General features: G+C 45.9%; 3 protein-coding genes across 3 annotated transcripts in view; all 3 read left to right on the forward strand.

The window, feature by feature from the left end:
- The first annotated feature begins 824 nt into the window (after positions 1-824).
- LOC115342702 (C-factor-like) lies at positions 825-12,349 on the forward strand. Its single transcript, XM_030017408.2, has 6 exons — positions 825-1,114; positions 9,233-9,284; positions 9,599-9,786; positions 10,230-10,385; positions 11,259-11,369; positions 11,585-12,349. Exons 1-6 carry the CDS (start codon positions 974-976, stop codon positions 11,696-11,698), a joined length of 762 nt encoding a protein of 253 aa, XP_029873268.1. The 5' UTR covers positions 825-973; the 3' UTR covers positions 11,699-12,349.
- Positions 12,350-14,534: 2,185 nt separating this feature from the next.
- The window catches only part of MXRA8 (matrix remodeling associated 8), a 41,873-nt gene continuing 31,053 nt past the window's right edge, over positions 14,535-25,354 (forward strand). Inside the window, exons 1-3 of the mRNA XM_030017682.1 lie at positions 14,535-14,645; positions 23,330-23,454; positions 23,954-24,082. Of these exons, the coding sequence (XP_029873542.1) occupies positions 24,019-24,082 (64 nt within the window). The 5' untranslated portion in view covers positions 14,535-14,645; positions 23,330-23,454; positions 23,954-24,018. The remainder of the gene's footprint in view (positions 14,646-23,329; positions 23,455-23,953; positions 24,083-25,354) is intronic.
- On the forward strand, positions 14,557-16,676 carry AURKAIP1 (aurora kinase A interacting protein 1). The gene is made up of 3 exons (XM_030017684.2): positions 14,557-14,645; positions 15,145-15,593; positions 16,510-16,676. The coding sequence occupies exons 1-3, from the start codon at positions 14,594-14,596 to the stop codon at positions 16,615-16,617; spliced, it is 609 nt and encodes a 202-aa protein (XP_029873544.1). The 5' UTR covers positions 14,557-14,593; the 3' UTR covers positions 16,618-16,676.

The following is a 25,354-nucleotide window of genomic DNA, read 5'->3' on the forward strand; positions in this document are numbered from 1 at the left end:
CTAGCTAAAGCAAGGAAGCCTGTAGCGATTTCCAGGAACGGGTCACCCACGATGCAGGATGAATAGGAAAGAAATGCTCAAAACAGGCAAAAAAGGCAGCTTGCTCTGTGCCTCTGGCAGTAACTTGGGGAGTCCAGAAACGTGGGTTCCGTTCCTGCCTCTGCTTTATCACCCTGTTAGAGAACTTCTATCTTTTCTTCTACCCACTCCGAGATGCTGGGGGTAGCAATTTCACCATTGTCCATTTATGTCAGTCTTATGAATAAGGATTATTTCTTACAGAGCGGTCACGCCATGCCCCGCAGAGCTGCGGCCACGCTCGGGGCAGCCAGTCGCCGCTGTGACAGAGTTCTGGGGTATTTTTTTCCCCGCAGAAATCTGTGAAACCGGGGCGTTTAGGTGATCGTACGGGGAGCGCGTTAGGTTGTGATCTGGGCGAGGGAGGGAAGAACAAATTTATCTTCCCCTCTTGGAAGGCCAATCGTTTTCCGAGCGCTCTCTTTTCTTCCGCGGAGGGGGAACGACGCTACAGACAAAAACTCGGGCCACCATCCCACGCTGTTGAGGGCTGGCTGCGTGACCCCGGTCTCTCGGGATTCTCCCGGGACCCCAAAGTCCCAAACCACCCGCCTGTGTGTGTGTGTCCCCCCCCCATCTCCTCCGCCGCACCGGGACCCGCCGGGAGGACGGGAGCCGAGCCCCGGGGCTGGCGGCAGCGGTCCGGGGAACCGAAGGAACCGTGGGCGGTCGGGAAGGGCTTTGGCTGAGGCCAGAGGCAGCGGGGGAGGTACGGGGCCGAGCCGAGCCGAGCCGGGCCGGGCCGGGCGGGGCGACGGGGGCGGGATCGGGGCGGCGGTGCCGGCTCCGCGCCGCGCAGGTTAAGAGCCGCTTAGGGGCTGCGCTGGGAAGAGAGCAAAAGCGAGGAGAGCCAAGGCGAGGAAAGCCAAACCGAGCCGTGCCGAGCCGTGCCAGCATGGCCCAGCCGCGCTGCCGCTCCGTCCTCATCACCGGTTGCAGCCGGGGGATCGGACTGGGGCTGGTGCGGGGGCTCGTAGCGGCCAACCCTTCCCCGGACTTCGTCTTTGCTACCTGCCGGTATCCCGAGAAAGCGCAGGTAACCCGGGATCGGGAAGCGGCGGCGGGGGGGACGGGGGGGGGACGGGACGGAATTCCCCGGGTGGGGATGCTGCCAGCCCGCCGGAGCATCGCGTCTCCCCTTCGCTTTGCGGGAACCGGGGGTCCCCTCCCCGGTTCCTCGGTGCTTTGCGGGGACCGGGGGGGGGGGGGTCCCCCGGTGCCGGTCGGGCTGCCGGGGGGTCTCGCTACCTCTCCCGAGAGGAGCCTGGCAGGAGCTGCAGAGAGGAGGACTCGTCTCGGTGGCTGGCAGGCAGCGGTAGTCCGGGGGGGGCCTGGGGCTGGAGCCGGGGGGGGGTGAGAAGGTATTTGTGGAAGCGTAGAACGGGTCAAGCATCTCTGCGACCAAGCGCTGGGGTCCCAGTAGCCGGAGTGGGATGGGAACCGGGGGCTGAGCTGCCACCCGGGGTAGGTGGCCGGGTGGGGTAGAGTCGGGGCCGCGAAAGTCTCCGAGGCTGGCGGTGAAATGGGCAAGGGATATTGCTTTTTGGGTACTTGGGTGCGTTCCCGAGAGGAGGAGAGGTGAGCTGGAAGCACTGCAGCCCTGGCCCCAGCTGGGCAGGCAGGCTGGACAGCTGCAGCATCTCAAGCGCTCCTGCCAGCTGCTCGCTCTAGTCCCCGAGTTTCTCGCTGGATTTGCAGCTGGAGATAAGTATGTCCTGGCCTTCTGCAGTTTTGCACGGACCCGGAGCCCTGCAGGGGTAGTCCAGCCCCCAAAAGCTCTCCCAGTGAAACCTGTTACAGCTTTCCTCGCCCATTCTACGTGGTGTGTCTATGTCCCCAGAAGGAGCCGTGCCCCGTCTGTCTCTTCCCTTTCTCCTCTGGACTTGCAACAAGCGAGAAGGCCCGAATGAATGACAAATTCAACACTCCTCCTAGTGCCCTTCTTGGCTAGGTAGGGACCAGAGCCTCTGCTGAAACCATAGTAGCTTTTGTTACGTGTTGCTGGTGAATTCACTTGCAGCCCTTTCTCCTTTCAGCCAGTATTCCTACTGCTACAGCATAGCAGTGAAGCGTTTGGACTTCTTCCCCATCTCTAGACTGTTATAAATGACTGTCAGACAAATTAAAGGCCGTGCCCAAACCTTTGGGAGGCAAATTGATAACGAGGGTTATCAGTCTGCTCACTTTGTGGCTGCTAGCATCCTCTGTTGCATCCCAAGTCTGATCTTGACTCTCCTTAGGAAGGTTTCTACCTGTGCTGCTACGGCAGCACAGCAATACACGCAGGTGTCACCCTCCTCCTTTCCTAGGAAAGCTCTAGTGCTCCAGAACTGCAAGAATCCGAGCTCTCAACTCTGTGACTTTTCAAATCCCTGCGTATTGCCGCAGGCATTCGGTAGGAGAATTGATACCAAAAGCCCTACTTCTGCATCTCCCCTATTTCAAGCATGGCACAAGGCTGCCTTAGCGAAAGGCAAATTCCCTGGTGTGTGCGGAGGTAAACTTATATGTCTGTTCCCTTAAGGCTGATTGTATTCTTTTCAGCGCAAACTGTGATCACACCATGCTAGCAATAAACAAAATGTAGCAGCTTTGTTTACTGCTTAGCTATACAAAAACTTTAAAAGACGGTGCCGAGGCTCCCGCTTCAAGGGTGGTAGTACAGGGTTGGTCAGATAACACCTGCAGTCTGACCACTCGGTTCTCCGCTAGCACTGTGCTGCTGCCCTACAGGAACTTGTGAAACTGAAGAAAAAGGTCTTAATCTTGTTTCTTGTCAAAAAAAAAAAAAAAAAGTAAAAAATCTCCAGCACAAAGACACATTTAGGATATTTCTGAATTGAATTGCTGAGAAACAGTCCAGCGAGACTGAAACCTGGTGCACAGACTGCCTTTCAGAGCCACCGGTTCCTGCAGCTTCCCCCCTCAGCCCCCCTTCGGCACTACATGAGCTCCTGAACAGGTATTCACTACCGTCCTGTTCGCTTTTAACTCCTGTTACAAGATCTGGCATTTATCCCAGATGTATTTCCTATTGGCGATTGCACAACAGCGTGGTACAGTAGTGGTACAGGAAACCAGCAGAGACATATGACCTGCTGTTAGATAGAAATCTCCCTGCTTAGTTGTTTGTTCTAAAGCTGCCTTAGCCGGTGCTGAGAGAGGTTCTGTTTTTTCACCAATTGGCCCTTGTGTTCAGAAGTGATTTCTCGTTATAATGGTCTTGGATCAATTACACGGAGAAGCAAAGTGGTTCCTTCAATAAGAAGAGCTTCCTAGGAAACATTACACGGACGTACCTTAACGCAACTCGTGAGTTTTTTTGCATCGCCAGTACTTAAAAATCTTCAGCAAAAAGGCTGGTAAACCTGCACAAGAAGATGAAATAGCCTTCAAATAGTGTGCCTGGGAAGAGTCTGGGTCGCTTCTTGCTTGCAGTGGTAGAAACCTGGAAAGACTGCTGGCAGTCATGTCTCATGTAGGCAGGAAGCTGGCCGAGAGCCACATTCCAGTAACCCCGAGCGGTGACTCTGCAGGCCACATGGGGTGCATCCGAAACGGGTTTTTTTGTTGTTTTTTTTTTTTTGGTTAGGGGGGGCAAGGTTTGTCTTTGGTGGATCAGGGTGGGTTTTTGTTCTTTGTAAGGACCTCTAGGCCATGTGCTGTGCTTTGGCAGTACATCAATAGAAACCTCTGCAGCCAGCTGAAAGCGTATTTCTAACAGATGGGTTTGGAAACTCCACAAGGAAGGGAAATCTTTACTAAAGGTATTGTAGTAGTCTCACTAGTATTATCTGTCCCATCTGCAGCGCATAAAGTTGGCACAAAACTTTCTGACCTTCTGAGGTGTGTTTCCACCATGCTGCTAGTCCTTCCACCTGGCAGAGGGCAAGCACAGACGTGCTCGAGCCTTTAGCAATGGGAGGCTTAGCACCGTATACAACTGACTATCTCAAAGCTTGGATCCCATTTGGCGGTGTTGCTCGAGTGTGGTACGGCAAGAGAAGGCAAAGGTTCAGTGATTTTCTTTTCTTTTCTTTTTTTTTTTTTTTTTTTTTCCTTTCCCAGAGAGAAAGCTTTGCCTTCACTGACTTTCCAGTCAAATCCTGAAAACGCAGAGTTCAGGTTCCTGCACTCCAGAGGCTGGCACTGCAGATTTGTCTTAGTGCACATGAAATGGGTTTTGCCCATCTAAGACCTGTTTGTTGACCACGCTGACTGGGCTGTAAAGTCGAGTGACTTGTTCTTTCTCTGCACACCTGAGCTGTCGGTGGTTGTTTTTTCTCTTGACAGTGATTTAAGCAGTCTGCTTTTGTTTCCTCCCACTTTGCTTCATGGTAAGGGACCATATGAAAAATCCTCCTTAATACGAATACACTGCCCCCCGCTTCCTCTCCTGGATTAGAGGATGAACTCGGAGAACAGCAACTTTGGACAGTTCTCTTAAATTCTGCTCTCATCTGGTTTGGTTAGAGTAGCATTGTCCTGTTGTAGAACGCAGGGAGGGGAGAAAGGATGGGAAGAGCTTAAATGAAAAGCCTTTTAAAAATCACCTTCCATTTTTTAGAGGAAAAGTGATTAAATATGCTTAGGTACTGGCAAATCCAGCGCCCATCTTGGGGAAAATAGCCAGCAGCAATTCCTGGGTAGCCGAGAGTTATGCAGAGAATCTCTCAAGAGTTATCCAGAGAATCTCTGGGCAGAGCGCATGCTGTTACAGATGCAGATGACTGCATACTTTGGAGTCCTCCAAAGTGGACAGATAAGAGCCCCAAAGGTCCTGACTTTAGAAAGAGATGCTGGAGAAGGGTCCGACTTTGCTTTCCTCTGCTTACTACAGAAAGCAGCATGTCTCCTGTAACTTGCTAACCCTGGGATAATGCTGAACAGCTGCAAGCTTTTGCATGTGAGTCTGTGCTGGCAGAAGTTGTAATAACTTGAGTTTTTGTGCTGAATAGCTCCTAGGTGGCCTCCACAGAACATTTGCCTAACAAATGGACTTTAGATCACAGGATAACATGCAGCAGGCCTGCAGGCGCATCTAGATAACCGCTGCCCCTCCTTGAAAAGTACCATACTAGACTCCTTCAGCCACACTTTGTTTCTCATCTGCCTTTACTTGGGCTGCTCCAGCACTGAGAGTGGAAGCAGCTACAAATCTCTTGCAAAATAATCCTGACGTCCTGTCTTTGCACTCCAGATGGACAAAACCACAGTACGGTTGTTATTAGGCAGCCTGTATGGGCTCATGGACCCATCTGTAATTCTCCCCTACCCTCCTGCCTTTCTTTCTCGCTCGCTCTTCCCCCATCCTGCTTCCCCATAAAAGGGAAAAAACTCTGATCTACAGTCTAAGACTACACCTAATGATGCTGTAGCCCCCGTAGTCCCCCCTCTGACTTGCTGAGGTATGGAAGGAAGAGATGGCTTTCTGAGGAAGCCAGGTAGCTGAAAGGATCGAAACGGCCGTGGTGTAAATCTGTTCACGGTGCTTCCTGCACTCAGCTGGGCTGTGCTGAGAGCTGAACGTGGGACCTCGGGACAGGAGCATCTCTTGTTCCTCCTGCTCTCCCCAAAAGCCCAAGTGTGTTCCCAGGTGAACAAGAAAGCGTTCAGTTCCTTGCTGCTCCGGAGTCCTCTACCGGGCTCTGGAAAGCTTCCAGGGCTTAATGTGCTGTTTCCCTTCCTCTGAAGTAGGAGATAGTGTTACTAACAGTGCTGTGTCTGTTCCCTTGTCAGACACAGAGCTCTCGCTGAAGTGCTTCTGCACACTGTCTCTGTCAGGTTTTGTTTTTGTTTTTTTCTTTGCTACATATTTTAGCCATGTGGTCTGCTATCGGGGAGAGCAGCTGAGCAACCTCTGGAGCAGCGCTCTAGCAAGATAGATGTGTTATATCAGGCAAAGGAGGCAGTCTTGAAGTCTTTCTAACTTGGGGTTATTGCAGTGTTGGTTTTTTTTTTTCTGGAAGTGTTTTGCGCTTCCTACAGCATTAAGGTCTGGCTCCTCTTGAGTCAGAGAGGCCATGGATTTGGGGCAGTCTGCAGCAGCTCGGTGTAAGCTATTCCACAATCAAACAGTCAGTTGGCTGTAGACCGGGACACTGAAGAGCCTGTCTCGGAGAGACTCGGGCGAATATGATCCATCTTTGACTTCGTCCGGAGTGCAAGCAGGATGATGTGAAAGGATACCCATGTGTCCTTTGCCTGACAAAGCTGCCTACTGGCTGCGTTAGTTTGGGTTGATTGCTTCCAACTGGCCTGGTATGGCCAGGTCCTTTCCAAGAGTTGTAACTGAAGTGAATAATGCTTTCATAAAGAAGGCAAAGTAAATCTTTCTAAATGACAAAGACAACATAACATTCCTGGTTGAAATCTAGCAATAAATATCCTGTGTACGGACGAACCTGTATCTGGAGCCTTGAGTGCCAGAGGATCTTGTTTAAATTGGAGTAGGCTGACTTTTTGTTAATCATAATTAAAATCAGCAAGCAGGAAACAACAGATGCTAATCAGAGCTTAAATTTTTCTTGGAATCCCTAAGAGTTGATTCTCAGGGGTAAATGGTTATTCAGGTACAAAGCACTTCTAGAGCTGACTACGCTAAACACAGCATTAGGGAGTTGCGTTGTGGTTTTTTGTTGTTTTTGTTTGTTTTTAAATTGGCTATCACAGTACACTAACTAAAAATGACTTAGCCTGGGATATGTTGGCTGTACCTACTGTCTTTAAATGAAACTGCATAAACTGACATTAAAATACAAGCTGCACTTCAAACATCAGTACCAACGAGCTCACTTATTCTTATGTATGCATTGCCGTTATGATCTGCACTGGCTCTGGCAGACTGCTCCGAGATCTCGTCTTCCCAGGGATTTAACCTATTTGTCCTGGGTGCAGTGCCTCTGCACTAGCGTGTTGGCATAGAAAAGTGAGCGCAAGTCTGCTGCTGCAAAAAACTTGCAGGCAACTTTGGTGGGTGTAGGTTTGGTTTTGTTGTTTTGGTTTTATTTGTTTTGGTGGGGTTTTGTTGTTTTGTTTTTAATGGGCGGGGAACAAGGCGTTTGACAGATGACCACATTGAGTTTAAGAAAAGCTTATCCCTTCAGTGGGGAGTCAATAACTAGTATATGCATGCATTGCAGTCATATTTTCGGAGTTCTCTGGACACAGGAGGCTTTTGATCTCTTTGATCAAAACTACCTGGCGTGGGTGAAGAGGATAAGCAGCATACGTGGCTGGTGGCTTGAAATGGTTGTATCTGATCGTGCTGCCATGAAGTTGTCTCCGTCCCCCTCTCTGCATGTTCCTTCTAGTCACCGCAGGAAAAAGAATAGGCTTTTCTGCAATTCTTAGGTTTCCTAACTGGATTTTTCAGCTTACATTTATATCAGGTGGAGTAACATTCTTGAAGACCAAAGCTGTCTAAGTTAGTTTTATGCCTGGAAGCTGCTTCTGAGAAACTTAAACCACTGAAGTGGGAGTCACTTGTTAACTAAGTAATTAACTAAATGGAAAAAACATTGAATTTTAAACCTGATTTGCATGCAGCAATTGTAATTTTATGCTGTTTATGTTCTGGAGAATGCTTAATGCTACAGTGTTTGCAGTTCTTAATTGAACATATTGCTTACTCACTTCAGAAGCCTCTCAGCTGCTGTCACTACACAAAACATCTCCGGCCTTTTAGCAAAAGTTAGTAGCTTGTTTCTGTCAGAGAGTGAAGCAATCTGACTATAAATAAATGCACAAACCTTGAGAAGCCAGAGCACTTCGGGAGTTTATTATCAAGTAAGCGATACTGTCAAAGTCCAGCGGACAGTCCAAAGCCACATAATTATTGCAGGCCTTGACATGGCAGAACTATTTCATGCCTGACTATCAATAAACAAGATAGTGTGTCCTGGGCTTTTAATCTGTTGAAAACTGTCCCATTAAGCGCTATCCAAGGGAAGGAATGTCTTCTGGTTTTGTGCTTCCGACTCTCCCACCTTCCTTCCCCCTCCCCTTAATAGCCTTAACTGCAGTTGTAGATTGTCCTCAGTGGGAGAACAAATTTTCTAAACAAGCCTGGAGAGAATCCTGCAGAGTAGGAACTGAGATAAAAGATGTAATGCATTATAGCTTGACAGAGGACATGGAGTCCCTACGTGTCTCCAAGTGGCAAAGAAGTACTCTTTCAAAATCAGCCTTCCTGACCCCTATTCCCAAAGGGCTCCTAAAGAAATGGATTTGCTTGAGCTGGAATGTTTGGCCAGGGTTGCTCGGGCTCCTAAACGTGGCTGGGAGTACGTAATCCATCTGTTACATTTGGCCACACTTCCCACTTGGCTACATGGCACAGAAACCTAAGTATTCCAGCTGGGCCTATAAATCCAATTTGGACACACTTTGTCCAGCAGCAACACCAGTAGAGTACTGGTGTTCTCCAAGACCACTAGTCATGCCTCTACTGAGAGGTAGTAGACAGATGACTGAATTATAGCTATCTAGCAGAGAGAGAATTGTTCTCGTGGACAGTTGCTGTGTATGTAACTGATTTCATGCGTGCTTTACCTTCGGTTACAAGAATTGAAGCTAATGAGAGTGCTGGGAAACAGAATTTCCATAGGAAAATTGCTAGGAAACTTTTCCTGCAAGCAGTAATTCCAAATGGCTTTTCTTAAGCATTCCTGTTGCCCTGAAGTGATGTCTAGCACTAGCTGAGCTTCAGGAGGATTGCGGCGCTTTTCTTACAGAAGTAGGGAATCACTGGCTTGGAATACAGGCTGAGCACCGGGTCTGCTGTGGAATCGGCAACAGTGGCCGCCTGATCGAAGACCTTTGGTTACGCTAGAAACACATGCCCAGGTTGTACACACTGGGAACTAACTCTGTAATCTAGAGCGCTGGTGTCTTGACTAAGCAGGTAAAGAGTCCAGTTTCTTGGAGCAGTTGATACCGCTCTCAGGAAAGCTGCTCAGCAGGTTGGAAAACAAAGTAGTATCACTGCCTTCAGTCCAGTTATGAAAATAAATGGCAGTTACAATTCCGGAGGTGCAGATCTCAAACTGTTTTATGTAATAGCCATGGAGATATATATATATATATATATATATATATATATAAAAAAATAAAATATATGTAAAAGATAACCCAAATAATTTCTTCTTCCTAGGAACTCCAGCAGCTTAGCAAGCAATACAGCAATATCAAGCTCCTCCAACTGGGTGAGTAAAGGGCTTATACAGAAGTATGTTCAACTAAGTCAGCTGAGTGCATCTTAAGAAACTGGTCTCCTGGGTGATCAGTAGCTGTACCTGACCTCCAGCAGCTGAAAACAATCACCCTCACCTTGAAATAACACTGGGGAAACATAATTTATGTAAAGTCTTCTGTGTATCGTCATCTCTGTGTGCTGCCTAAATGTTCCCATTGAGACTAATGCCTTAGCTTTGATTTAGCACGTGTTGTGTAGTGACAGACGGCATTTGAACCGCTCGGTTCACTGTTCACTGTGGCTATTCTTGGCTCCTCCGTGCAGATGTGGTCTGTGAAAACAGCATCAAGAAAGTAGTCAAGGAAGTGGAAGAAATTGTGGGAGACAAAGGTCTGAACTGCCTCATTAACAATGCTGGCATCAATGTGCTTGCTTCCTTGGAAGAAGTCACAGCAGAGACAATGCTCACCATTTATGAAACCAATACAGTTGCCCAGCTGATGGTCACCAAGGTAAGAACTGGGAGGAATATACTTAATCTACGGTACTGTAAGATGCTTTTCCACTAGTGAGCTCAACACGTAACCCAAGCATTTGTCACCTTGGAACTGCACAGATACAGGTCTGATATCAAACTGCATGCCTAGAGAGCAGCAAGAGATCGTTTTTATCGAGGATCTTTCTCTTTATTGAAATCCATCTGGTATGAGGTCACTTCAGTGGACAGGTTGGGCTAGGAGGTGGGCAGAAGAGACTGAAGGTGCCCTTGCTACTTACAGCTGGCTGTTATAGAAACGTTTCCTATGGTCAGCTCGTCTGGGGAGCCATCACCATTCTGTGCTGGTGGCATAGAGTTGTACTGCAATTCTTCATAGAGCAGAACCTGAGAGTCCGGCTTGCCTTGAATGGGCCAAGAGCAAGCTGACCAAATTAAAACAAGCTCTTGTTTTCACAGGCATTTCTACCCCTTCTGAGGAAGGCAGCCCAGCTGAGCACAGGAATGGGCTGCCATAGAGCTGCTATTATCAATATGTCCTCTCTTGCTGCCTCCATGCAACTCGTCCAGGCAAATGAGATGTTCCTCAAGGTCTACCCCTACAGGATAGCAAAGGTTTGTAGGCTTCCCTGGGCTGTGCTCACCGGGTGAGGGCAGGCCTGTCAGTCAAAGACCCCTCTGAGCTTGAGACGATGATGTGAGGTGCTCAGCACCTCCTTGGACAGGCTGACACAGGAACTGTTCTTGTTCTTCATGTGGGTGGAAATGGGATCTGTGAAAACTGTACATCTGGAGCAAGCATGCCAACTTCTTAAGAACAGGCTTACAAATGCTCCATCACTACTCTCATATAGATCCATTTCAGAGGGACTTGGCATTCAGGGAGGAACTGATGCCATCAAGTGTGTGTCCTATTAGCTGTGTTCCTCTCCAGTCCAAGCAAGATAGCAGGCATGAAACTCAACAAAAGGTGTGCTGACCTGTACATGGTAACGCCACTCGGTGAGAGGTGGAGTTTTTAGTTTTGTCACATCCAGAGACTGAGTTTGTACGAACAGTCAAGATTAAACATACAGTTTCTCCTACACCACCTACTCATAAGCTGTTAAAATGCTTGTTTTCCCTGTTCAGAAGTGAAAAACTGAATGTTTGTGTAGTGATTACTGCAGAAAAACAGAGTCCTTATGTCAATATTATTTTCCCCACAGCTCCTTAGGAGTTTCAAATGCTACTTTATCTTCCATGATAACTTAGTTTCATCTTTGGGCAGTAAGCTTATGGCAATAGAGCTTTCACAATGCTTCTCTTAACAGATATCTCTGAGAACAAAGCCTCCACTAAATCTGGATAAGTTACTGTGATACTGTTACTGCCCCTTCATTTATCAAGAGACAGCATGGTGGAAGGGAGGTGCCAGTTAGCTTGGCTTAATGTCTTGCTCAAGGTTTGTAAAACTAGCACGCTAATAGATGGTTTCCGCTCCTGTAGACTGCACTGAACATGATCACCAGGTGTCTTGCTGCAGACTTGAAATCAGACGGAATTCTCTGTATTTCTTTGCATCCAGGCTGGCTTCAGACAGACATGGGCGGAAACATGGTAGGTGACATCTCTCTGAAAATGTCAAAGTATGACTCCCTTGTTGTCCCAACCCTTGAGCAAGAACCCACTGTACAGGATACACTTCCACGTGCTGCAGAAGCACACTATGAAACATGAAAATACGTCCCACTTGATCCTAGTAACTCCTTAAATGCATTTGGTTCTCTTCTGTAGGGTATTTCCAGTAATAATCTAAGCTTGATTTGCTCTAGGCTCCCATGCAGGTGCAAGAGGCTATCCCAGGTATTCTCTCTGTTCTGGACCGTCTTGGTGAAAAAGAAAATGGTTCCTTCCTGGACTGGCAAGGGGAAACTCTACCGTGGTAGAAGCGCACGGCATACTACAGAAACGACGTGTCAGTCACTATTTAAATTGTGCCACTAATGTCTGTGTCTCTAGGGTTTCTTATATGCTAGTTGAAATAGCCAGTCTGATATCCAGCCTCTCTCTAGGTGTATTTGGAAAGTGAGGTGGCTGACTCTTTAACTTGGTATTGCTACTGCTCTGTTCTAATGCTTCCTGCAAATACTACTGTGCTCTTAGTGATGGGTATCTCCTGGAACCATCTGAAATAGATAAAACCTGCAAGTTCAATCCAGGGGCTGGTTCCTCTTCACTTCCAAAACCAAAGCGGGCCTCTCGCTCTCTGCAGAAGTAAATGACCTGACCTCAGTGTAAGGCCAGTGTAGGCTGTCAGATTCCAGTATGTCCAGTCTGCTGGAGACATCTCTCTGGAAAAGGTCCTTCGGTCTCTTTCAGTCCTAACTGAGCCAAGGCTAAAATTGCCCAGCTCTAAAGTATGTGAATTTGGTACTTCTGTAAATTCCTCAGCAACCTCTGAGTGTCCCCAGGCTGACAGCACACACCAGGCCGTTGCTTGGCTCCCAGTGGGTGACTAACATCCTGATATGGGGGTGGGAATGTTGTTTTGTACATAAACTTCTAAAGTGTCTTCAATAAAGTCTTGTTTAAACAAACAGTCTGTTTACTGAACTACTTCCGTTAATTTCTCTGTATGTAGGTTTCTCTTTGTAGGTTTCTCTTCCCTGACCAGAGAACTGTACTTCTACCTTTCAGGAAGAAACTCTTAACAATTGCTGTCTCTTTCAGGCTAGATGGGTTTAACATGGTTGGGGTGTACCCGAAACTGAGGCAGACCCTTGTTCTGGTCTGAAATACTAAAAGCAGCTGGTGAAAAGATCTCTGTGTTCAGGCTGAGGTAGGGATAAAAGCAAAAAGTTCTTTGAAGTCTGGGATTGGCTTCAACATTGCTCCTTCATGCCAGCTAATTAGGCACTTTCATGCTGTGCCAACATGGTGGGTTCCCGTACCAAGTCAGAAAAGACAAACAACAGCCAGGTAAGTGGGAGAGACAGGTGTGGCTGTTCCTGGACAGCAGCCACTGTGAGACCTGCCCTCAGATGCAGCTGAGGGTGTGTAAGGGAGAGGTGTCTAGCTGCCTTCCGTGCTCCCCACGTTGACAGGGATAAAAAGTCTCACTGTAACAGCTGCTTGTTACGCCACGCTTCTGCGCCCAGACCTATTTTTAGTGACGTGCCGCTGTCACTGAGCGGGTGAACGAAAATGCAGTGCTTTCCTATCAGCTGAAAGGATGAGAGGAAATGGCCTCAGGTTGCGCCAAGGGAGGTTTAGATTGGATATTAGGAAAAATTTCTTTACTGAAAGGGTTGTCAGGTATTGGATCAGGCTGCCCAGGGAAGCGGTGGTGTCACCATCCCTGGAGGTGTTCAAAAAAAGTGTAGATGTGGCACTCCAGGACATGGTTTGGTTTAGTTTAGTTTAGTGGGCACGGTGGCGTTGGGTTGACCTTTTGATCTTAAAGGTCTTTTCCAACCTAAACGATTCTATGATTCTAAAGCCCTTGACTTTCCATCTCAAAGCCTGACTGTAGTATGAGTGCAAACCTGATACAGGTAAGGGGCAAGCTCAGTTAGTTGAACTAGTTTGAATCGAACACCGGCTGGGGAAAAGGAGCCGATGTGCCTTCTTCAGCCTGCTGCGAGCAGCGCCAATGGAAACGGTCCCCGCTCCACGGTTCGGACAGGTGGGAGCAGGAGAGAAGCGATGGCTGCGGGAAAGGAGAGGAGACAACCCGTTTGCAAAAGCCTCGCAAGCGCTTCCTTCGCCTGGATGCTCCAACGCAACGCAGCGGTCGCAACCCGCGGCCCCGCTGCCGCCTGACCCCTCTTGTTGTGAGGGGACTCAGCCCACCCGGGGCCGGCCGGCCCTCCACCGCCTTCCCCCGTCTCCCTCGGGCCCAGGCTGCCAGCTCCGACCCGTTCCCTCGGAGAACGAGCCGAGCCGTTTCCCACCACCTCACCCCGCCAAATGGCCGCCCACGGAGGAAAAACCCTCCTCATCCTCCACCCCCCGCGGGAAGGCTCGGGCGGGCCGAGCACCTTCTCCCCGACCTCCCTCCCCCTGGAACAGCAGCCGAAGGCGTGTAGGGGGGGAAAACCCGGGATCTTGCCGGTCCAAGGGACCGGGATCGGGGTGTCCGGACCGGGCGAACGGCGGGCGCCCGCCGAGCCAGCCCGGCCTCGCTTCACCGCCGGAAGCGCCTCGGCGGGCGCCGGAAGTTCCGGGTTTAGAAGCGGAAGGGGATGGTGAGTGATGGCGGGCGGCAGGTTGAGGGTGTAGGGTCGGGGTGGGATGTCTGGTCGTTCCGTGGGTTGGGTCCTGCCTGGGGAAGCGGGGCAGTGGTGGGGTTTGGTGGGAGGGAGGCCGGCCGGCCGGCCGCTGGGAGCAGGGTTGCGGTCCGGTCCGGCCCGCCTCGGTAACGGCCCTTCGTTAGGCCGAGCGGGGTGTTCCTCACGGCCTGAGGGCAGCGGGCGGTTTTTTTTGCGCTCCGGTTTTTGCTGTGGAAGTCACGGCTTCGCACTGAGCTGGGCAGGAGTGTGCCAGCGGGACTGGGGCTGAAGTTACCTTGGTTTTAAACCTGGAACAGCCGAAGCTTTGTTAATCAGCTCTGGAACTCGGCTACGCCGGTGCTTGTGGGCCAGGCCCCTACAGCGAAATCCCACAGCGCGTTGGTAAAACGAGGAGGGTGCTTGGAGTGTCTCAGCCCATCTTTTAGGGGTTTGGGGTTGAACTCTGAAGGTTTTCTTTAAAAGTGTAAAAACCGTATGATTGCCTCATTGAATAAATGTTCTTACTTTAACAGTCATTCCTGGCTTTGACAGTGAACAAAGTGAAGCAATATGTTAATATCACGGCTGACTTCCCCGTTATTGAAGGCTTCACAAATTACAGGTAAACATGTGGTGTGACCTATTTTCTGGGTTTTTTTTCCTGGGGTCATTGGGCTCCCAAAAATTTCTTTTCCAGCAAGCAGTGCGAGAGTGGTGAGGCTGTTGTTGATTCAGTGGTTGTCAAATGTTATTATGTCTTTGGTCTGTTCTGTCAGTATTGTGTAGCTCTGATTTGACTTCTTTTAAGCTTAGGAGGAGATGCTTTCGCAGCAGAAAGGCTTAATACAGCCAACAGTTCCTAGCCATTCCAAATTGCACTTACACAGTTTACACAGTAAAATATTGTATAATGTAGTTTTCGCAGATGGCGTTACAGCAATGTAATTAAATTAACAAAGACTTCGTTGCTTTTGTGATGGGAATATAATATTTGTAAGCAGCTTCCTTTATTAGATTATTCTGGCCACAGTTGTCTAATGGTTTGAGAGCTGGGCAGAGGTGTTTTTTAAGATACTGTTTGAAAATTCTGCCTCTTAAGTGAAATTGTTTTTTTCTCAAAGGCCACCTTTTGTCAAGGTCAGTGTCTTCCTTTCTTTGCTATCGGTCTACATCTGTGCACTATAGCACGCAGCCGCCTAACAAGAGCGGAGCCCAACCTCAGCAGTGGTATGCTCTGGACCCTGAACTGGAAGAGATGCTGATCCCCAGAAAACTTTCCATCAGCCCCTTAGAAAGCTGGCTGACGGTTAGATACTCCCTTCCTAACGCAGAAGTCCTTAATGCTCAGGAAGAAGTGGGCTATGAACCTCTCCAGCAATATGACTGTCCCCCGTCTGATGAGGGAGCTGATGTGGAGGAAGGAGAAGGGACGCTTAACAACAAGCTTCAGTGTAAGAACGTTTTGAAGATTCGCAGAAGGAAAATGAATCGGCACAAGTTCAAAAAGCTGCTCAAGCGAAGAAAGTTTGTACGGAGGAGGATAAAGGAAGGTCGCAAGAAGAAACGTCAGGTAAGCTCAGGGTAGAGAGAACTTCTTGACATAAATCTGCCCACTTCTCAAACTGGCTTCTGTTCAGGTATCGGATTATGTTTTTAGGTGGAATTCATGTGGGGAAAAATGGCAGCAGCTCAGAGAGCCTTAATGAATTCAGTATTTACTGGTACCATAGCTTTTTCTGTTTCGTATTTGACCTGTACATCTTCAGAAGTTGTAAGTTAAAATATTTCTGTGGTTGTAAACATGTATGTGTGGTAGTTACTAGGCGTAATTTTTCTTGCGTGACAGTAAGTTATAAGTATATGGCTAATGGAGAAGAATTCTAGCATTTGTGTGAAAGATTAGTTCATGTGTCTGCCTTACATCAGGAGAATGGTTTCATTTCTTTCCTGTCTTGCCAACATCCTCAAGTGCTTCCTGTTGTCTTTTTCTGTACAGAAGCCTTTTAGTTCCCTTAGTAGAAGGGGTGAGGGGAGACATGGGCCTTCATTCAACACTGCCTTTCAGTAGTCTGTTATGTTTGCTATGATATAGTTTAGTTCATTTGCTGCTAATTTTCACCTTGCCTAGGTGCAAATTGGGGTTAACTGTAATTCCATTTCTTCAGATTTGTAGGAAGCACTGTTGAATACTTTATGAGGGGGAAATCCTCTTAATTTTCTTAAAAGTTTTGTTTTCCATCTTCTCAGTTTTCCTCTCACAGGACTTTTAAAATAATGCTACCAAATCCTTGTGCATTTCAGTGTATTTTCTGCGGTAAGACTAACTATTTTGACACTTAGAACAAGCTGCCTACTTAAAACATTTGTTGCCTTTGTGTGCATTATACCTAGATTCTCCTTGGGACACATGAGCAGTGGCTGAATACTGAATACTGAGTGTTGCTTCTGAGCTGCGTTACTATTTTTTCTTTTTTTTCCTGTTTTAGGTAAAATTCGAGAAAGATTTGGAGCGCATCTGGAAAAGAGCTGGTTTGAAAAATCCTCCTGCGGGATGGCAAACACCCAAGATATTTCTGAAAAGTTCAAAGCGATAAAAACACTTGTAATGAGTCTTAACCTGTAATTGTAATTAAAAGATATTTAAGTACTCAGATTACTTTTAACCTTTTTCTGAGTGTGATGAAACTAGTAGGAGGAGACTTTCAATCTTGGTGAGCAGTTTTCCAAGGGCAAACTTGACAACAATATGCATTTCCTCCTCAAAGGAATGGTGTGAGCCCCTTGTATGTAGTGACTTGGGTACAGTCCTGTGCTGCTGCCCCCAACCGTATGTCTGAGCAAAGGTGTCTTAGACCGCAGCTGAATTTCTGAAGTTCCTATTTAGACTGAACGATGTACTTACTATAAGAACAATCAGTTGTGGGAGATGGGCTAACTGAAAGAATTCTTCTGATTGCAAGTATACCTACAGAAGACACAAGCATTTTGAAAAGTTCTTTTCAAAATTGCATTCTTTTGTAGTCTTACTATAGAAGGGCTGGTGGTTACTAAGAGTTGTGGTGAAATAGGAATTGGTTCAGAATTCCATAGAATACCTCTGCAGAAGCTTTAATTTTCACTTACCTGAAGCCATGGTGTGCGTGTGCCTTAGGCATTGCATAAGCATCCTTAAAAGGCGTGTTTGTTTTTTCTGTTCTGTTTTGTGCTAATAAAAAAAATTGTTATTTTTTTCTACGATTGACCACTGTCATACACAACATCCAGATACTGTTATCAGTAAAAGTTCAGAGCTAATTATTAATTAACTACAAAAACCGTTTCGTGCCGGAGACAACTTTGTTGTAATCAGCTGGTTTTACATGATTGAAGAGAGTCATGAAAGCTGTGAAAAATAGAAATGTTTATTTTAAACCCTGACAGAGGACTTTATATCTGGGTTCTGTTTTGGGTTCTACTTTTGATTTTTCTGTTTGAGGCAGTTAACTTTTGTTCTGTGTGATGTAGTTCTTCCCTGTCTGTATTCCCACAGATAGATGGGATGGACTGACCTCTGAGAGAAGGGAGGGAAAAAGAATGAGTCTCCTTCAGGCTTGTCATTCTGCAGCATACAGGGAAGCTACGCTGAAAATGCATTCCCTTTTATCTGCTAGGAGCAGGACACTTGACTAAACTGAAAGGGAAGAAAAAAAATAATCTGTGGAACTCGTTGCTGCAAGGTAGAGTTTAATCTCGCTGCAGGAAGGACGGGTGACTCCCAGCATACAGTGGACGACTGAGGTTCCCTGTATGGCTCTCTGCTGCTCTTGTCGATAGATGGCAGCGAATTCAAAGCCTCTGAAACTCCTTAGCCATTAATGTAGAAGCTAGCTGGATCTTTATGTCAGTATTCTAAGGAAAGGGTACACCCACATTTAAAAATTGGTTAATCTTGCTGGAGAACTGGTGGCATCCTGAGAACTGTATTGAAGTCTTGTAGAAACATGTGGTTAGCACATTTTTATAGTTCTTTTTTTCCAAACCATATGTTAACAGCAGGCAACTTTGATCAAAAAAATTAAAAATATGTTCTGTCCTTTTCATGCTTTAAATAGGCAGCAGTTGCTTTTAACCAAGACCGGTAGGACTCTTTCATTCAGGCAATGGTCAGGATTTCAATGAAGAGGAGGATGTCTAGCCATGAGCCTTAGAAACTTGCCAAGCAAAAGAAGGTTGAGTGTTGATTCTGCTTTACAGGTTTGTTAAATATGCAGAGTGTATCTAGGCGTTTCTAAAATATCAATACGCATTTCCTGCACAAAGATGCATAGATGAAAGGCTGGGGCCTGAGAGGATTAGCACCTTTGAAGTCAGGTCCGTGTCTCTTTTCCCCAGTCACATTTGTTTTAAGACCCTTTATGCCAGCATTGTTCTCTGTGAGTCCTACAGCTTCTCTTACTGACTCTTAGTCCAAGCTTGCTGTTTTTCTGTCGGGGAAAAATGGTAATCAGTTTGCACATTTCCAGGAGATTGCTGGCTGCTGAAGAGCTGGAATGCCTTTGGAATTAAACGGAGCAAAAGACTTTATAAAAGACAGCAGTAGCGTGCCCTGCTCATTTATCTGTGCTGTACCTCCGATTTCAGTTTTGAGGTTTATTATTCCTTGATTTTCTTTTTGTCTTACTTAATCCTATAACTTGCATCTTTGCACTCTGTTGTAATCTCTAAATACACAAACTGCCCAAAGGTATGTTATCCATTTTTATCCACTAAGGCTTAGGTTGCTCTTGCCTCTCTCTAGTTTGATATAAAACCTCTCTTGCTCTTGGGGAGCATCACGATGGGGCTGTAGATCACAGACTTGTCCATTGTACTCTGCTGGGATCATGCAGAGAACTTCGTATGCCATTTTCCTGGATCAGCACCACCACCTTGCTTTCCAATTTGTTTTTACATCGGAATAGTAACTAGAAAAGAGAATTATTGAAATAGTGGGAATTGCAAAGCATAATCATTCAGTACCTTGTGATGTTCCAGTGCAAGTGAACTCTTGTCCTGTGGCAATGATCGTGTTATATTCGGGTATTTGTGTGGTGAATTGCAAGTCTCCATGAAGTAAGGTAGTTTATTAAATGGTATGCTCTCTAATTAGTAGTCCAAATTGTAGTCTGCCAAGAGTAGTCATTACTTTTACATCTATTAGACTTAATTACACAACCAGGTATAGAAGTCTGGAAACGACTGTGTAATTTACAGAAGTGTGTGTAAACCATCCATGGCAGTTACTGCCAGTCTTAGTCATATAAATGCTATTTTCCTTTTTGCTGAAGGACCTCAAAGCATGTCTCAGGATTTGTATTTTCTTTGTGGCAGATATTGCAAAGACTCTGTCTTACATGGCACTAATCAGATAATGCATACCAGGTTGTATTAGCTTGATTTAACTCTCTTGACCACAGGATGCAATTTTAAACTCTCACTTTGCTAAACAGAATCAGATAGATGAAAGCTGCACTTGTTTTTCTGTAGGGGGAGCACGAGTACGTAATATACTATTTACAAAGCTTTATTACGAGTTGCTGTTCCTCTCCAAAATACGTGCAAACCGATGTACCTGCACGCTTAGTAAATGTATATGTGTGTGTGCATATGTAGCTGTGGTAGCCAAGGAAAAAAAAAAGGCTGCAAACAGGAAAGGTTTGACTTTCATAATTCTCAAAATATTTAAGACTTGAAAGATTTCGCCTTCATCTCATTATTCTGCTGTTCTGAGAGGAAATGGTTGAAAGTCAGTAGAAGGTTGCTAGACAAATTCATGCTCTTTATTACAGAGGCTGGACATACCCAGTGGGATTGTGATTTTATGTTTGAAACTGCCTGACAGTCATTTCCAATATTCCATATTCCAATTCCTCAAAATTGGAATATAAAACCAATTACACTCATGCTTACATCCTTAGTTCTTGGATTGCATGCACTTAAACATAGACAGCAAGCTCAGTTAGCTGAACAGAACATCAAGTTTTGGGAGTTTTGTCACAGCAGTCACGTTTGTGCTGAAATGACTTGGCTCTAAAAGAGGAAGTCAGCTGACTCAGAAGGGATGAAAGTTCTGAATTTTGTTTCTCTTAGCCAAAGCGTCACATTGCAAACTCAGAGGGTGTTCTCTCTTTCAGAAAGGTCAAAAGCCAGCAACATGTTGGTAGTGGGCTTCTGACACAGATGTGGCAGAAATGCCATTTCTTTCTAATGCTAGCAAGTAATGGTTGCTGGCAAACTTGAGATTTTAGTTGTCTCCTTGACCTGGATAGCAATGTTTCTTACTAGGGTAGAAATTAAATGCATTTTTATGAGTTTTCTCTGGCAAATATATTGTTCAATCGCATCAGTATGGATTCTTGAAGTTTTTTAGAGTCTTCTGGACATAAAATAACAGTTCTTTCATCCACACAAATGAATCCAATAGAACTTATACAAAATAACTTGCAGCCGAGAATCAGGCCTGATTGTATATAGGAAAGGGAGCAACGCAAAAGAACTGCTTGCTGCAGCTTTTCCTCAATGATTGTGTTGTCTTAACACAATCCAAGATAGGTTTGCTTGGCACAGGGGGTGGAAAAGCCTGGATCAACTGCCAGTACTTTGCATTGCGAGACGATTGCTTAGTGGTCCGCAGTGGTAGAGATGAGGTGTTAGCAATGACAAGAGATTTTTAGAAATAATGCTGAAGCGGGAGATCTGTGACACTGATGGGGAGTAGAAAATTTATTTCAATTACCTTTTTATAAAGATAGCAACCACACTATTTCAGTGCAAATGAGAAAGCCAAGAAGGTTGGTCCCTTTGGTAGCCAGGATCGAACCCCAAATGGGTGGAAAGTAGAAACATTTAAAGTGTGTGTAAGTTGCAGCAGCATAGCAATTTGGCTTAACCTCTTCAGGCACAAAGAGCAGTTAACCATAGCGCCTCTGATGGTCTGGAGTCTACGGAAGAGATTTTAGGTCTGTATGGCAGCCATTTGCTCCAGTTGTCCACAGGAACAGGCTTCTTAGTAATTGTCTGCTGTAGTTTTGGCTCACTTCAAATTAATTCTATTCAGCTTGAAGTTTGTCATAGGAAAAGGGAAAGTCCAGCAGTTAATACAAGATGTTCCTTTCCTCTGGAAATCTTGCGCTTACCCTACAAAGCATGTTGGATAGTCTGCTAGCTGTTAAAGCAGCCCTGAGGTCATGCAGACAGTGAGTCTGAGCTCGTGGATGCCCTCTCCGTGCTATCCTTGGCACAGACAGAAGGACAGTTTGCTGCCTGTCCAGGAAGGAGTCATGTGGAGAGGAAATGGAGTGGAATGTAATGATGGCTTCTCCAGCTTCTGCTCATGAGACCAGACCTGAAGCTGATTCAAACCAGGAGCTGCATAGGTTGTAATGGGACCAAAGACATCACATTGAAGGAAAACACTGATCTGAATTGAGGCTGTTTGTAAACATGCAAAAGGTTTGAGTAAAATCCTAAAGCACGGGGACCCTGGACAAAAATTTATGTTGGTATTGCCCAGACAGTCAGATTTTGTTAGGCTGATGGACTGTCGCTTTGAAAGGGTCCAGACTGAAAGAGTTTATTCGGTGTTTTCAACTGTGATTTCATGGGACCAGGCACGTGTGTGTTGAATTGCTGAGGACAGGCTATGGGATGCTTAGTAAACGTGGCTGCACAGAACTGTAACAACAAACGTAGAGAGAAATTTTCTTGATGTTACTGTTATATTAGCTCCTGATAGGTAGTGTGCCTAAGAGTTTTTGGAGTGTGGTTTTTTTTGTGGTCGTGTTGGTTTTATTTTTTTGTTTGGGGTTTTTGTTTGTTTGTTGGTTTTGGGGTTTTTTTGTTGTTGTTTGGGGGTTTGGTTGTGTGGTGGGGTTTTTTTTTTTTTTTGGTTGGTTGGTTGGGTGTTGTGTGGTTTTGGGGTTTTTTTTTAACATCAGAGGGAGAGGGCAGGGGTGATGCCTTCTCCTTTGCTGCAGGAGGATTTCTCCGCATACCATAACTCTGGCACTGGAAGCCCAAGTTCTTTTTATGTCTGTATTGTGGGAACTGTTGTTCTTTCTTTCATTAGTAACTCAAGACCAGTCTTCAAAGGAGTACATGTTAGCCCATGTCAGGGAATGCTTATGAGCATCTGGTGTACAAAACATACCTTTCAAGGGTTTAATAGGACCTTGCTCCTTCTGTTACCTGACTACCATTGCCCCATAATTCCTGAGCAGGAACAATGTGTACCTTTACTCTGGTGACCTAATACCCATATTAAATGGGATACTTTCACATTAAAAACTGTCAAAATGTTACCTAGGATAAGTTGGTGTGTGTATGTTGGCTTCAGTAGCTCTGATTTGGTCCTTCTCAAAATATGAAGCCAGCTCTACTTCAGTGGGTGGGTGTGAACCCTAGTCCGTGTATTCCAAAGTTAATAAACCATGCTTGTTTAGCTGAAAATCTGGTTGAAGTGATCTTACTGATCTTGCAAACAGTACCTGTGGATAACTAAAATTACATCTTTTCTTTTCGCCATTCATGCTGTTCTGCTGTTGGCATTTCTGTTCTGACTGTGAAAACATCCCGGTTTGGGTTCGCTTGGGCTGACCCTGGTTGGTTACTCTCCAAAAATAACAGCACACTCTACTTAACCTGGAGCGTTGCATTTGCAGAACTGAAATGGGTTTGAAAAGTGGGTTTTCCTTTTCCTACTGGTTTTTAGTTAAAAAAAAAAAAAAAATCAGTAACTGCAGCTCTTGTAGACATCTGAGCTAGCTTTAAGCAAACAAAGTGTTCTGGCTTTCCTGTGGAAGTATCCATTCTTGCTTGCCTTTCCCTATAAGACAGAGGAACAAAACTAAAACAAGGAGTTCCGTGAGTCAGAGAATTCAAGACGACCGTCTGATACTTCACTTTTGTGTCAATTCCCTGAAATAAGACTGAATTTTTTAGTCTTGCTCACTACATGGGCACTAATGCGTCTTTTCTCTGTTATGCTAGTTAAAAAACTTGTAAGAACTATAAAACTATGAGACTGGTCCCCTACTCTCAAACGTAGGTGAAATTGGCTGTTGTGCTTCAAAATAATGGGAAGAAGGAGGAGGTTGAATGGACAGTGGGATCATATAACTGCATGTGCCTTGTTTCCTTAGGAAATGTGGCTAAAGTTTTGTTTAAAGTAGAAAAATAACATGAAATGTTGGTCAAAAATGAGTTTTTTTCACTTGTTCTATAAACAAGACTTGGTGCTGATCAGGCAAGTCTTGTGCTGAGGGAGTGTCATTGCTTTTGTACGTCTAGGTCTGGAGAAAACAATCCCGGAGCCTCTCAGCAGCTGCAAGCACTTCAGAGTCCCATAACCACTTGCAAAGTGATTGGTGTTAGTACAAGGATGTGGAGGCCTGAGCAAGGAGTTGGCATATCAGGTAAAAAAACTAACAGCTTTGAATTTGTCGGGTTTATTCTAAGGGAATTAACAATTCATGTCAGGATGCTTCTGGCTGAGCTTTATCGCTAGCCCATGAGGAACTGGTTAAATTTGAAGAATAAGCAGTCATCGAAGAATGTGCCAAAGAAAAAAAGCGGTAGAAGAAACTACAACAGTTACAGTCAGCAATGTGACTATGTGTAAACAGCACCACGTTACTCACCAGCTCCATTCCCTGGGTGCTTTTGAGTCAGAGCTGTTTCCTCTACTGACAAAGGGTTTTCGCTGCTGTCAGCACTGAGGCAGCTAGTTCATTACGGAACAGCCAGCTGGAGTCTGTTCAGCAGCAGAATCAGCAGGTACATCCTGAAGGCAGAATCTGTGACTGGTCACCCAGGCTTAGCAGACCTTGATTTGGCTTCCCAGACCATTCATATTGTTTCAGTTACTGTCCAGAAGATGCTGCTGCATATGATCTTTTCGGTTGCTTTCCCTAGGTCTGAATGGGTATCCTCCAGAGAACTCTCAGTGCCTAATTTTACTGTCTTTGTGATGTGGGAGAATGGCCTGTATTATTATTGGCATCCTGCCATCTGTGAGAACTTCTGCTGTAGGCCCATCAGTAGGTAGGACAGAACTAAATGTGTCCTACTTTCTGATAACATCGTCCATCCCTTGGGGAAGGGAAGAGGGTTGTAGCCTTTGGAAAGACAAGAAAGGCTTTCTCTCACAAGTGATTTGTGCAAAAACCTGGGACTGTGGAAAGAAAGTGAGCGGAAAATAACAATCTTGATGTCTGTGCCTTGGGTGCAACACCTTCTCCTTGAGTGAGGTTTCTAATTATGAAGTGGAGCTGGGGAGCGGAAAGGAGACCAAATAAAAATACACATATGTAGCCTTTAGCGTAGGGACAGCTACTTCTGGAGTAGGGGTGCTAGGTTAAAGTAACTTGAACATTTCCACATTGTACTGATGGAGGAATATGCATTACTACATATGGTGTCATGGGGCTGCTCCACAACTTGGAGTGGGAACTGTAAATGAGCTTTACTGTTTTTTGGGGTTGGGTTTTTTGTGTTTTGGTTTGTGGTTTTTTTTTTTCCTCCTTCTCGAGATGGTTTCTGTTACCGGAGCGTACACAGGCTGTTGAGGGGGATGACAGGTCCTATGGCTCTGCAGAGCGCTACAAGCTTGTGCTGTTGTGTACAACTGTGAGGAGCTGGGCTGGGAGAGAGCAGTACAAAGCATGTATGCCATAAACCGGGCATTGGTACAAATCAGCTCCAGGCAAAGTTTTCTGTTGTGTAGCCTGCCTGGGAATTAACGTTAGCACTCAAGTTTCAGGTATATGCTTTGAGAGAGGAATGAGATCTGCTCTGCTGAGCCAAGGGGAAGTTGTCCTCTTCCATTCTAAGGGGGTGTTGCAAAAAGCCTAAAGGCAGCAAGGGGAAAGCCAGTTTGTTTGCTGTGTATTTCGGCCTGGAGTGGGTCAAAATCAGCTTAGACGTGCTCATAACTTTGGCTGGATCCTACTAAGTGATCATTTCTTTCCCTTAATATGGCTCAGTGTCAGTGTATCTCAGGGTCCTGTAAGCTGCACTGAAGGGGTGTTGTCTGTTTGATGTGAGAAGCTTTTTCCCTTTTGCCTTTGGTCTTCAAGAGACCTCTAGCAATGTCCTTTAAAAAAAAAAAAAAAAAAAAAGAAGGAAAAAACCCCCGCAAGTGCAGTTTTCCCCTGAAAGTATCAGCTCTGTCATGAAGAAGGAAACTCATGCATTTATGGAAGCTGTGACTTCTACTAAAGGGTAAAATTAGGTGCTTGAGTCTTTGGGATTAATTGCTGATTTCACAATACCAGCTTAGGTTGGAAGGTGGGGGTGGGGTGGGGTCTCCAAGTT

The sequence above is a fragment of the Aquila chrysaetos genome, chromosome 6, assembly GCF_900496995.4.
Source record: "Aquila chrysaetos chrysaetos chromosome 6, bAquChr1.4, whole genome shotgun sequence".
NCBI classification, from domain to species: domain Eukaryota; kingdom Metazoa; phylum Chordata; class Aves; order Accipitriformes; family Accipitridae; genus Aquila; species Aquila chrysaetos.